This window comes from Podarcis raffonei, chromosome 6 (assembly GCF_027172205.1).
Source record: "Podarcis raffonei isolate rPodRaf1 chromosome 6, rPodRaf1.pri, whole genome shotgun sequence".
NCBI lineage: Eukaryota > Metazoa > Chordata > Lepidosauria > Squamata > Lacertidae > Podarcis > Podarcis raffonei.
In genome coordinates this window covers 61,234,764-61,248,941 of record NC_070607.1, presented here as the reverse complement: position 1 = coordinate 61,248,941, position 14,178 = coordinate 61,234,764, and the positions used below count along the sequence as shown (strand labels likewise).

The window sequence follows — 14,178 nt, the reverse complement described above, 5'->3', positions numbered from 1 at the left end:
GACATGCTTAGGACCAGCCATTATTCACAAACTTCTGTAAAGAACATTTATGCAATCAAAATGTATAGTTCTCTTTCTGAGGATGGTTACCTGGAGTTTGAAACAGATACTCATTTTTTAAAAAAATAGGAACACAGAGTTTTTGTTTTTTCTCAGAGGATAATGTTGGCCTTTATGAGCAAAAGAGACAAGCAAGTAAATGAACACAACACCGGCTCTCTTCAGATTAATTAAAAATTAAAGAGAAGGGCTGACACTCTCTAAAAAAAACTTATTGTGAGTTGGCTCTGGGTACATAGGCGAGCCTATTGGCACAATATATGCAACAGGAACCTATTAACATATTAAATGCAAACACATACCCATTTGGAGAGTAGCCATAGAACAGGATTTGCACAGAACTGGCTAGAAGACATAATCACTCTAGTGAGTGTTCAGCACAAAAAAAACAACAAAAACAGTGCAACAAGAAAATCGCTCAAATTTGATTTTGTGTACTTTTCCTAACATCTTACAGGAAAACGATTTTGAACTTGGCTGCAGTTTAGTTCCCATTGTAATCTGGTTCTGATTCTTTTTCTGTACTGCTTGGAGCCTTTCTTACTAAACATATACCCTTAATTTTTTGTGGGCATTGCATGCTATTTTGTGAGGGAGAAAGGAAGGAAGGAAGGAGAAAGAAAGAAAGAAAGAAAGAAAGAAAGAGAGAGAGAGAGAGAGAGAGAGAGAGAGAAAATTTTGGTGAGAGAAGATATGTTATTCTCTTCTTGAACTTGTAATGTGTGCTTATGTTTCTACAGCCTTCCCCTCCGTTTCTGGGTGAATGTAATTAAAAATCCACAGTTCGTCTTCGACATCCATAAGGGAAGTATCACAGATGCCTGCCTCTCAGTCGTGGCTCAGACCTTTATGGATTCTTGTTCCACCTCAGAGCACCGTCTGGGCAAGGACTCCCCCTCCAACAAGCTGCTCTATGCTAAGGACATACCCAGCTATAAAAGCTGGGTAGAGAGGTAAATGGGGATCAATGAATGCCTACTATGTTGTGAGCTGCTTCCTCCAAATTTCTCCCAAGTACTTTCACTGAGAATTGCTGCATTGGGTTAGCACAGACAGAAAAGTGTTGTCTTCTTGTGTCATCAAATATCTATTTGCACATACTGGAAGTGTTGTAGTATTAACCACAGTGTCCTCTCCCATTCACGTTCTTGTTTTGCTTCCTAATGTACTTTCCTCTTTTTCTTTCAATTCATTCTAGTGCTGTTTTAGTTTTTGACTGAGCTTTCACTCTTTGATCATCAGTTGCTCTTCTCTCTTCTCAAGCTCCAAAAGTATTTCTACAAGTGGAGTTGCTTGTTTCATTTTCCATTACTAAGTAATACAGGGTTGCTGTTTTTTCAGAAATAAGCAGTTGCAAGTTTTTATGTAATGCTGTTAACATGGCATGTGGCAACATATCCATTATTTGAAAAAATGCAACTTACTTTAAGCTTCTTTATAAACCCTACAAGACCTATCTGTCTAGCAATATACACATTCCTTTCTGTTTCCAAAGTACACCATTCTCATGTATTCCTTTCCATTTCTTTTGCAGGTATTATGCAGACATTGCAAAACTCCCAGCCATCAGTGACCAAGATATGAATGCCTACCTCGCAGAACAGTCACGCCTGCACTCTATTGATTTCAACATGCTGAGTGCACTCAATGAAATCTATTCCTATGTCAGCAAATACAGTGAGGAGGTGAGGAAACATTTCTTCCCTGAAGGGGCCCAAGGAACCATTTGTCTCATGAGGCACCTGAGTGTTGTTGCCATAACATGATGGATAAGACACACAAGGCCTATTCAGTTACTATTCAGTGGGGGGGCATAGTGGAATCATGTAGGGGGCACAAAGACATAAATGCTGCCCCTTCAACACCCCCACTACAACCCCACCAGCATCATTCCTGGTCTTTCTATGCTGAGCAGAAAGGGCTTGAGGAAGGATATAAATACATTTGACTGAAGTTCTAAGGAGCCTGCTCACACTTCTATCCTGCAGCACATAGGACTAAGCAGTTGAACCACCTTTGGATTTCACACACACACCAACACCGAAAAGAAAATATTTTGGATTGCAGCCTTAACAAATTACAATATTAAATATTAGTAGTAACATTTCATAAACAGGGCACCACAGCTAAGAAGGCCCTCTCCCTAGTTGCTTTCAACTCAGCTGGTGAAGTCTATGTGCACAGTCAGGCTTGTACCTTGTCCCAAGCAATGAAGGGCTTTAAAGGTTAGCACAAGCATATTGAATGATGCTCAGAAATGAGTCAGGCATCAGTGAAGATAGGGTTGTGCTACATCCAGAATTTCCCGGACACACTTGGAATACTGCAGTTGGAAGCAGTGTCCAGGCGGAAATCGTAAAAATGTCCAGGAAAATCTGGCAATCTATGTCGGCAGTGTCGTTTTTTGCCGACTTTCCTTAACAGTGGCTCCAAAATTACTTTTTGAAATATGGGAACTCTAGTGAAGATACTTAAGAAAAGAAATTGGTCCCGGTCAAAAGCCCTTCAGCTGTATTTGAACAGCAGACACACACACCCCAAATGCCATTGTGGCATTTTGTCTGTGAAGGTACATGTCCAGTTCTTGAGATTCTGGTCCCATATATCATAAACATATTCTTAGTGTAACTTGGAACCAAAAGAACCCAAACCATGCATGCTCCTAGTTTTTATGTATCGCATCCTAATGGTTTAAAAACTAAACTGTTAAAAGCCTGGGGAAGTAAAATGAATGGTGTCAAAAAGAGAGAAAAGTAAAGGATTCTTCCTGAATTCCATAAGCAGAATGCCACAGCCAAGAAGTCCCTAATCACAGGCAATCACCAATATAACATGGGCTAGTTTTTAATCTTGAAATCTAAAAGCAGTCATCTCTAAATTTCTATAAATGAGCTTGTAAATCCCTGTAGTATTGTAGATTTAAAATATGTGTTGTAAAATAGCTTTATTGTGAAATGTGGAGTAAAAACCCAAAAAACACCCTCTGAAGTGCTATTTGAGACCTGTGATAATTTCTAGTTATGTTTGTCAGGTTGCCTCATTTGTGATTCTATCCACTATCTACCATTATCGAAATTTATTTCAAAAAGAATTGAATTAGTGACTACTCTTCATCATTATGTAATTACATCACAGTCGTCAGAGAAAGCAGAGTTGTGGTTTAAATGTTTATTTTTAAAAAGCTGCTTGAAAAGCCGAACTGCTCTCCAAATGCTTTCAAAAAAGCATTCTGACCTACGGTGCTGTCCCACCATCCCTTCCCCCCCAGAAATGAATAGTATGGCACAACTCAAACACAATCTATTTTGCAAAGTGTTGCTGGCAGCATGGGCTCTTCTGATGGATGCATCACTTGAAACCAAGTTCCCACCATCTGTTCAACCCTTTAATTTGCAGTGCAAGAAAAGCCTATTTTGCAATTACAACCATTAAAAGCAAGGCTTTTGTCATTTAATTGCATGTATAAGCGCGTGGTACTGTGCAGCAGCCATTTGCCGATTAGGGATGAGAACCTCATTACTTTCTTGTTAAATGATACAGGAAATGTAGCATCCAGAATATGATTGTGTTTTTTGCTGGTAATGTGCACCACTGTGATAACACAAAAATGCGTATGGGCTGGTGAAGGCAGTGGCACTCTGCTTTGCAGTCATTTTACCCTTAACCTTTTTTGGGGGGAGAAATACAGCTAAAGGCTAGGATTACGTTGGTCATCTACCCCCATGCATCTTCCAAGCTCTCTAAAAAAAGTAGCAGGTGTATATATATCGTAACTACCAACAAAGCTAGACTGAAATGTCAGAACATCACTCCTGTGTATGTAACTGGTTGGCCACTGTGAAATCAAGGTGCTGGACTTCTGGTCCAGCAGAACTCCACTTTTGGTTTTATGTGTAATCCACAGAATAGAATCAATGCAGTTTTCTTAGCAGAATATATATAGATACCAAAATCACCTAGATTTTCTAAAACTATTTCTTTGTTTCCATCTTTCGTTTTTTCCATCCCTCTCTCCATTTAATCTGACTCACTATATTGGCTGTTTTTTTATTATTAGTTCTGCTCTAACACATTGGCATTTATTTTGGTTCTAGATCATTGGGGCTCTGGAGCAGGATGAGCAGGCGCGCCGGCAGCGCTTGGCATACAAAGTAGAACAGCTTATTGGTGCCATGTCTATGGAGAGCTGAAGAAAGGAGCAGGAACTCCTGGAACAAAGAGATGGAAGTAGTTGCCTCAAAAACTTCTGGGAACTGAGTAAAACCAGCAAGGAGGCTGCTGGGAACACACCTAAAGTACTGTGACAACCTCCACTGAGGAAGAGATGTTAGCCCAGATACGTAGCTCAAAATTCGATCATCAAATTTCAGTCAAAAGGACAGGAGAAAACCAGTAACAATGGCGCATCTAAAAAAGAAACCAGTTGGGTTTGCCAAGAAGTTCAGTTCCTCAAGTTGTAAACCTAGAAAGGTTCTGGGAAGCCTAGATTCCTCCATGACTGCTGCTTTGCATGAAAGTTGTTTGATGTATATTAGGAGATAACAAAAATGCTATTTAAAGTTTTGTTTTGTTTTTTAAAGAAAAAGGAAAGAGAGAAGAAAAAAATGAAATGTAACAAAAACCACAGTGGCCACATCAAATATCCCATTGAAAAAATTCCACTGCATACACTGCCCCTCCCATCTCATGAGATCCCCGTTGTCTGTGGCTCAGATGGATGGTTCGCAAGTGGATTTTCACGCCTTTGGGATTGTTTGAAAAACTCCATTTATGCCTCTGCCTGGGAACTTACAGAAAGCCCCGCAAGCACAAATTTGCACCAAACCTTTCAAATAGTGCAGCTGGGGAAAGAAAGTCCAGCAGTCTGTATCTGCAAGAGGCACTTAGCAGAAATGTACCTGAGTGGAAAAGCCATCCAGTCCTTCAGCCCATCTGTCTTGAAATTCATCTTCAGCTGTGTATTTATAGAGTACAGATATTTTTTTAATACTCCTTATTTACCGTTGGAGGGGCATATGATTTTATGAAAGTCCTTCATTCCTCTTCTGCATTGATACAAACCTTCTCCCTGTTGAAGAGATTCCTCCCTGTCTCTGTGTATTTGACAACTGTGTTCCTAAGGAATGTCCTGTCCGTTTTGAAGCTAAGGAAATTGTGAGTGGTTTAAACTGAAACTGGTGCATTGTGGGCTTCTGCAGGTGCAATTTGTGTAAAAACTAATTGGCTTTCATAGTTGCTTGGGGTGTGGGTTGGTTAGCTTTTGGGTCGTTGTTTTCCTAGTCACTATGTGATTTCTTGCAGTAAAGGAAAAAATGTTTACAGCAAGTAATACTTGAACAGCGTAGACCTAGTGAGGCAACATATTTATTGCTTTCCCACATTGGATTCACTGGTGCTTATGCAATCAGGACAAATGGCATTTGCATTTTTTTCCCTCACACCATATGCAAGGTCATGCAAAGGTCGAGCATAAGACTTCTATGTCTAGTGGGAAGGGAGACAAAAGGAAATGGCACACTCTACATGCCTGTTAATGGCTGTTGTCTTTGTCTTTGTCCATGTGTCCTGTCTTGGGTTAGGTTTCTTAGCTGACCCTAACAGCCCATTTCTTAGTGATCAGTTGAAGGCTGGTGTCTGTGAGTTGTTGTTGTTGTTGTTCCTTTTTTAAAAAAGAAAAAGACCAAAGCTTTCTTGTCCCTTTCGAGAGTGCCAAGTAGCAGGTGGGATGCTGTAAATATTTCTCTCTGTAATAAATATTGATATTTGTGCAGGCTGCAGCTAAGAAGGGTGACTGGGGCAAGACAATTAGGCCTAATGGAAGGCAGGATTATCGACCACACTGTTTCAGATCCCGTGACTGGAATCTGAGTCGGATTTGAGAGATGTAGAATGGTTCCCTCAAGCAAGGTCTAGGAAGAAGCTGGTTGTGACACCAGCTTGTATGACCATTCTGACTGTGCCACCACTTCCCAAACTGTATAGCATTTTCAGCATAAGACAATTAAATGTCTAGGATTTAAAACAGCTGCTCTTGATGGATTCAGTGGATACTATCGCCTCTCCGTTATAGGTTGCCAGAGCACCAGTACTGTACTGGAAAACCTAAAGGTGTTTGGGGAGGATTTGTCACGAAGTAACCATTTAGTAATTTTGTATAGCTGTTTGATGAAGGGAATTCTCAGAATCAGGAAAAACAAGGGAGGAATTCAACCTTGTGCTAAGGTGAAAATTGGCTCTCTTCCCCCCGCATACTGTTCTGGGACACACACACACACACTGAATCAATTTTGGGGAGGATAGTGGCAAGCATGGGGAGGAGAGGGTTAAAGCCATGTTGCACAAGTGGAAGTCATTGTCATTCTACTGACAGGAGGAGTCATTAAGTGAATCCCCACCCCGCCCCAAAGGCTTTTGCTCCTAACTCACTTCTATAGCACCTATATATCTCAGCTATCTCCTGGGCCTATCCTTGCCACATCAGTCCAAAGCAGGATTTAGATTTCAGAAGCACTGGAAGGTACTATTATATGCATGAAGGGGGCTGCATGCAATTAGGAGGTGGGGTGGTGCTGGTGGCCCTACCCATGACATTGTGCACCTCCCTGACCCCACATTGAACATGAACATCTGAATAGGGGGAGCCTATGTTTCTAGAGCTCTATGTGCACAGGCTTCCACAAGATACAGTATTCTGCATGAATGGGTTTCCAAATTGCATGGAAATGCACAGGCGTAGAGCTGTCTGTAGGCTTCCTCTGTTCAGTTGTCCATACTCACTGGGTCAGGGAGGCTTGCAGTATCAGGGGACGGACCACCTCAGCCCTCTTTCCTGTTTGTTGAGTGGAGTCCTTTCATGAGCAGGCTCATACATTATTAAGATCCTGTCCACGATATGAGGAAGGAGCATCTTCTCTGGTAGAGCAGAGACTTCTTGCCACTAAATGGCTTGGGCAGCCATGCCACTACCCCTATTTCCTATAGTGAGAGATGGAGCTGCTTCCACAGAAGGCTGAGGGTGAGTGGGTTGCACGTTAAATTCCTTACTCTGTGAGAATCCCCAACTTTTACTTTCTAATCATTATCCTGAATGCTGCCAGCAAAAGGATAAAGGAAAGGGGCAACTTGCTGCTTTAATTATAATTCATTAAAAGCTGTGCCAAGCCCACTTTCCCCCTGATAATTCACTTTCATAAGTTTCCCTGGGCCCTATTAATAGCCTGAAAGAAATACTAATGACTGACCTTGTGCAATAAGCCAAAGCCTTTGACATTCACAGCAGCCAAAGCTTTGCAGCCAGAAAGCTCTGATTTACATTGACTTGGCAGGAACAGGGACCAGGAGCCAAATGAATGGAGGCATCTCAGAAGAAGGGCAGTTTGGTTTCCAGCGCGTTACCTCTGTACTGTCTGGCAGTGTGAGTTTGATTGCAAGAGCAGATTTGTCTCCTTTGTTCCTGAACTTAATTGTTAATGTTTAACAGCCAATTTTTGTTAAAAGAATTTCCACTTCACCCAATTACAGGTACTTCACAATTAGATCATGTTAGGTCTCCTTCAGTGCACTTTCATTTTTATTGGTTTTCACTTTTTACAGATGTTCTGTATGGGCGTACCTTCATCTTTCCAAACTGAGGCTGCAGTTTCTTGTGTATTTAGTCAAAAGTAGAGGAAGAGGTAACTAACCCAGAGGTACTATCTAGAAGGGGTGGGTAACACTAGAGTTGCTGGTTTAGGTTGTGTAGCCATCTAGTGGCAAAATGCACATCAATTGGCTTGATCCTTTTGTTGTTAGCAGGTGTCAGGCATGCTGATTCAGGCACTGTCTGCCAGTGCCCCCTAACTATAAGCATTGCTTCCTACAGTTACACTTTTCCATTGTATACTGATGATCTCCACACACAGTTTTTAAGGCTGGAAGGGAACTCCTGTGTGGTATCATTTCTTCTAGTATTTTCTGCCCTCTGGCTGGATGAAATTTATCTAAAGCTGAACTGGGGATACAAGTCGTTCTCGAATTTCTGCTCCACAATTAAATAAATATGGAAACCAAATGGCTACCAAACAGTCCAGTTGTGGCTGCTTCATAGCCTGATTCATGGATGGCTTTAGTATGGTGGGGTGAGATTCAAATACTGTTTTCTTTGGACAGCAGCAGGGTTTGAGCATTTAAAAGCCGTTGCATTTGCCTTAGGTGACATTCCCTATCTGTGTCAGTGACTCCTTCCCCTGATGTTTGAGTCCCAGCCTGCTCTGTTTCAGGTGTTTTCACATCAAAGCCAGAGACGTCATTTCTGGAATTTCTGTGCCTAGCACGGCCGTTTGAATAATTCCATTTAATCTTCCATTGATGAGTGCTATCCAGAGCCATCAAAGAGCCCACTGCAAGGGGTAGTGATGTGCTAATCAAATGCTTCTTTCCTTTGAAGGCCTTCATTTTTAAAAAATAAAATAAAATTCCATCTAGTTAGCACACTTGCCTGCCCCTGCTGTAGTGGGTTTTTTTTCCCCCTCACCCAGCACTAAAATTCTGCATCTGCTTCACTTGCCAAAGCAATGGACCCTTCTGTCAGTAATAGGTTCCATGATCATTTAGATTGTGGTAGAAGGGGTAAACAGCTAAAGTGCTACAGCTGTTCTGAGAAGAGCCTCTGGCTAAATTAACAATTTGTGTTGCAAAAATGTTTATTATTTAATTTATTTAAAACATGTTTAGGTCACCTTAAAAGATAGAAACCCTCTCAAAGTGGTAAAAACAAGGTAAAATCAAATACAGTACAGTCACAGTCTGAAAATACATAATAAAGGCCAGCAGTAGTTAAAAAACAACAATACCCGTCTGACCCAAAATTACACATATTGAACCAGCTATTGAACCATGAAACAACCAAAGGAAATATCTCATGTAAAAGCCAGGTCTTTAATGTGCTCCAAAAAGCCTGTAACAATTAAGTCTTCCCAGTGGCGATGTATACCAGCAGTGCAGGGCCACTGCAGAAGAGGCTCTCTCCTAAGAAGGGTGGTTGGTGATCATAACATGTAGGCAGGCTGTTATGAATGAAGGTGGACCTTTGGTTGACTCAGCCCCAAACTTTTTTAAGGCTTTAAAAATTAAAAACAGCACTTTAAATTTGGATCAGAAGTGCACAGGCAGCCAGTTCAGCTGTTGCCATGTGTCACCTGAATTGACCACCTGGCTTCCACCAGAACCTGAGTAGTTACATTTTGCAGTAGCTGAAGTTTCTAAACTCTCTGCAAATGCAATCCTACAAACAGCACTGATGCTACATATCTCAATAGACTGCTGTGCCAACAGCTACCCTAAGCTGACAAAGAGCACAGTTTTCCACCTCAGCCACCTAAGCTTCCCTATTTAGTGCCTATTTAGTGTGGACTTGGCTCTTAAGAGGGAGTGCAGACCCATCTAAGCTCAGTTGTAAATCTCCTTCCAAAATAGTCTATTTCCCTACCTGTTGTACCTCTGTGTTTTCTAGACTTAGTATCATTGTCATGGGCTGACATCATAAAGTAGGACTTTTTATCAAAGTGTCCTCCCATTCCTTGCTGTTAACAATATTTTGGGTCAAAAGAATGCCTGCCAGGGCAGCTCATTTCTGCCCTCTGCCAAAGTGGTAGAAGGGCTCCCAGACCCCTTTAGCAGCAGATACTTTGCTAGAATGGTCCCACTTACTCGTTTGAGTTTACTTCAGTTTAAGTGAAATCATTTGTCATCATAGTCTAGATGAACTGCCCCAAAGTTTCATCAGCCCAACAAAGGGGCCAAAGTTTTGATTATATATCATTTGTGCATCTCAGTGCAGTGTCTATTCTCTTAAACTTTTCCTCCCACCCAAACACAAGAGCTGCTGGTACTGTGCTTCAGTTCTTCTCCAAGTAGCCCTGTTTGTTCACCTAAGCTGCGTAGTGTGTGGATGGATGGAACTCATCTGCAACCATTCCAGTTAGAGGTAGACAACGTCATAGGATGCCTCCAGTGTGCAAATGTTGCAATAATGGAAAGGCATAGTGGCATGTGTTTTGTTGCTCTTGCTTGCTATGCTCTACACCTGGATGAAGGACTGAGAACATCCCCGGAAGGCTCCAGTTTGAGAGAACTCTTATTTCAACTTGCGTAAGAATGAGAGCAGTTCCCATTAGCATCGCCAGGTGCTGTGATTTCCCCTTCAGCCCTCCTTTTAGGCTCCAGTATTATCTACAGTCACCTGTCAATGGGAGTCAGTTCAACAGGCAAAATGAAACAAAAATAGCCTGACCTGATTAAGCTTTGGGGGAGGAGAGAGAGGCTGAGTGGAGACTCAACCCTGGTGATAAAGGACACAGCAGCAGGAGCAGTTGGAGAAGAATAAATACCCAACATGAAAGAGCCATTTAAACTCCAGCAGAGCTAGAGTTTATCAGATTTCAGCATTCCATTTGTACTATAAACCACAAGCCAGTAACAATACATAGAGATGCTAACTGTATATGTTTACTTGCTAGTCAACAGTCTGATCTTCTAAATAATAAATGTGTTTCCAGAGATAACTTCTCTCTCTTCCCCCAGTTAGTTCTGGTTCCCATTAACTGTTACCCATCTGTCCAAGATCCCATCCAGTGAGCACAGCAGTGGGAGCTAAGTGAAAAATATTCAAGAGACATGCATCATTTTTCAAGATACTAACTGAATTTTCCAAAACTATCAACAATAAACAGATCTCCCTCCTTTTGTATCTGTGTGTGATGACTACCAATCAACCTCATACCTTGCCAGTGTAATGCAGATAAGGCACCTTACCTTTGTAGACAAGGATATGTATCAAGGGATGTGAATTTGAGTTCGATGCATTAGCTAACTCTTAGGAGTTTCTGAAAGAAATCATAGCCCATAAACCAATGTGCTGAGGAAAGGCCACAATCTAAATGCAGGTCATTCAGTTTTAGAAGATTTTTTTAAAAAAAGTTTTAAAATTGAAACACCTTTTGAATGTATTTCCTTTTGAAAGACTTCATCGGAATTTTAAAAATGCTTCTGTGGAATTCCAGCAAAATATGTCTCTGCAGGATTTTGTAGTGTTTTGAAATATTCTTGAGATCTTCTGTGACTTTCCTCCCCCCTCCCTTCCAAATGTACATCTTCACTTAGTATATATAACTAGCAGTGTCTCACAATACTAGGAAATGAGAAGAAGCATGGGGCAGCCATTCTTTCTCTTTTTGTACTTCTTATGTCACTTCCAAATGGGGACCTTTTTCCTCAGTTCTCTCAGAGTGAGAGGAATGAGCTGGGAATCAGGTATCTCACCAGAAGAGAGATTGCAAATTTTCCCTTGATACATTACATCAGAAGTGCAAGAAAGAAAATGCACTCATTCTTCCTCCTAAAGCATGGGTAGGCAAACTAAGGCCCAGGGGCTGGATCCGGCCCAATTGCCTTCTAAATCCGGCCCGCGGATGGTCTGGGAATCAGCGTGTTTTTACATGAGTAGAATGTGTCGTTTTATTTTAAATGCATCTCTGAATTATGTGTGGGGCCTGCCTGGTGTTTTTACATGAGTAGAATGTGTGTTTTTATTTAAAATGCATCTCTGGGTTATTTATGGGGCATAAGAATACATTCATTCCCCCCAAAAAAAATATAGTCTGGCCCCCCACAAGGTCTGAGGGACAGTGGGCTTGCCTCCTGCTGAAAAAGTTTTCTGACCCCTGTCCTAAAGCCATCCTGGGAACCATAAGCAGTGTTTCCAGACAAATTGAGGATACAAATGAACTCCAGAACCCTGTGTGCATCTGTAAGCCAGGGATGGTGAACAAGTGATCCCCTAGCAGTTGTTGAACTTCAGCCCCAGCCAGCATGGCTGATGGTCAGAGATGACGGGAGCAGTAGTTCAACAACCTCTGGAGGGCCACAGCTTCCACAGCCCTGCTGTAAACAATTTTCAGATCTGGTGACCATCTTGAAGGGATTTCATAAGGAATCAATGTAGAGAGCTCCCCACATAACATTTCAAGGCTCTGTGGTACATCTGTATCCTTACCTCAGATGCAGGCAGCAAGAGAATCTGCCTAGATGCTGTGTTCAGCTCCTATTAGCAACAAACACAGCATCAGGAAAATTTGAAGAACATAACGCAATTCATCTCATCTAGTCATTTGAGACTGCCATTGTTTTTCAACATATGGAATCAATCAGGTCACTGAAACACAGTTTGTTTTCAATGTGGTTAATGCTTAGGTGTCTGTGTTTGTCTATTGTTTTTGACCAGAATTTCTCTTTTATGTTGTCTGTGTTTTGCCTTCTTGTCTGTGTATTTCCCCCCTTCACATATGAAACCTGATGAGGGTCTGAGTCTGAAAAATACATTTATACCAATAAACAAGCAGAAGTGTGGACACTTTAAACCTTCCATATCTTTTGTTTTGTCTTGTTACAAGGCATGTGGTGCTTCAGAGAAGTCAGCAAAAAATTTAAACCAACTTTTCATATGGTTGTTGTTTTTTTAACCATGTTGTTGGCCAAAAATGGATGCTTTTTTAATAGGATACTATAAAATTGGGGAGGGGGAGATAACAAAATACTCTTGACAACTTGTTCATAAGTAAAAAGGGAACTTTGGTACCTGTCAGTTTTAATTCTCCAAAATTTAGTACCATTTCTGAAAAGTAAAAATAGTTGGCATTTCAAAATTTGCTGTCAACATTCTGCTTAGATAATGTCCCAGTGATCTTGGAACAAGATATTGGAAGGTTTATAGGGACCGTTCTTTGCACAGTTTCTGAAATGGTGCTTTTGTTTTGAAATGTTCAAAACACTTTCTAGATTTATTGTGAGCATGATATAGGTCTTGTCCACAAGCTTTCATTGTGCCTGACAGCAGGATGGGGGTTATTTACAACCAAGTATGTTCAGACAGCACTGGCGGCCGAATCCACCGAGCGGCTCCTACCAAGCCTTGTTAAAATGGATGGGGGCCCTGAAGTTGCCATGCTCGGTGGATTCCTTTCCAGTGTTGTGCTACAAGGAATCTTTATTCTCATTTGATGTTTCGTTCTGTACTGCACTAATATCAAAAATAATAATAGAGAGGACCCAAATCTTGTGGAATTAATCTGGTGGGATTTCTAATAATGATCCAGTTGAGTACTGTAAGGAAGATTTTAGGTGGCATGAGAAAGGGTTTCTATTTAATTTGTCCCATTCCTGGAACTGAATTGCTGCAGCAGTCTGGTAAGGCTGTTGGACTGCATAGCCTACATGTACCCACTCTACACTACCCTAAACATTTTCTCATCCCCTTCCTCCTCCTTTATACTTGACACACTGGAGTTCTGTATTATATTTTTTTTTAAGATGGTTGTCTGGTTTTTGTTGTTTTTACAAGTGTTGTGGGGGGGAATGTAAGAAAGCTGAAGTATTTAAAAAAATGTTCCAAGGGGAAAAAAGGTTTTTGTTATTCTAATATATTATTGTGTACCTATTGTAAATATGAAACACTCCTATTTTGCAATCCAAGGACTCACTTTGTACTGTTGTTATATATAAATAAAGTTTACTGGATAAAAATATCTGTATCTTGTTCCTGAGCGAGCTTGGCTTGGGATAGGTAGGATTTACTACTGCTTGCACTTGCTAAACCAGTGAGGGATATTTACTTGCTGTGTTGCACCAGTAATAAATCAGTAACGGGAGATGCGAAACGAAATATTTAATCTCCAATTTATTTTTGCAACATGCCAAGCACTTAAAACTCAAGAGGCTGAAGAAGAAGAAAAAGGTTAAACACTGCCATCTAGCTACATGTACTGATTTTTTTTCCTTAACAAAGAACCATTTTCCCCAGCAATAACTGTTTTCTTTTTTAAAAAAAAGTCATACTATTGAGAAATACTTGTGTGTGTCAAATAATTAAGAGTGAGGAAATGCTTGTTTAGGTTGTGGAATGATAATGGGGGAGATTTTGTTTTCTGGCTGACTCTCCTTTTAGGGTATGGGCACATTCATTTGTACCTGGACTGCTATATGATCCTGAGGAATACATTTCCACGATATCTCTCCTTCTATAGCCAAAGAATATGCATCTTCACATTTAGCCCTTTTTAGCAAGAGACTTGTGTTTTAATTCAC

At 40.9% G+C, this 14,178-nt stretch overlaps 1 protein-coding gene across 3 annotated transcripts in view; it reads left to right on the top strand.

The window, feature by feature from the left end:
- The window catches only part of PLXNA2 (plexin A2), a 397,866-nt gene extending 384,247 nt beyond the window's left edge, over positions 1-13,619 (top strand). For 2 of the 3 annotated variants that reach the window (XM_053393447.1, XM_053393446.1), the window contains exons 30-32: positions 801-1,013; positions 1,595-1,745; positions 4,155-13,619. In XM_053393447.1, the coding sequence (XP_053249422.1) occupies positions 801-1,013; positions 1,595-1,745; positions 4,155-4,250 (460 nt within the window). In that variant the 3' untranslated portion in view covers positions 4,251-13,619. The remainder of the gene's footprint in view (positions 1-800; positions 1,014-1,594; positions 1,746-4,154) is intronic. The other variant, XR_008331159.1, reaches the window with a different exon arrangement.
- The last annotated feature ends 559 nt before the right edge of the window (positions 13,620-14,178 follow it).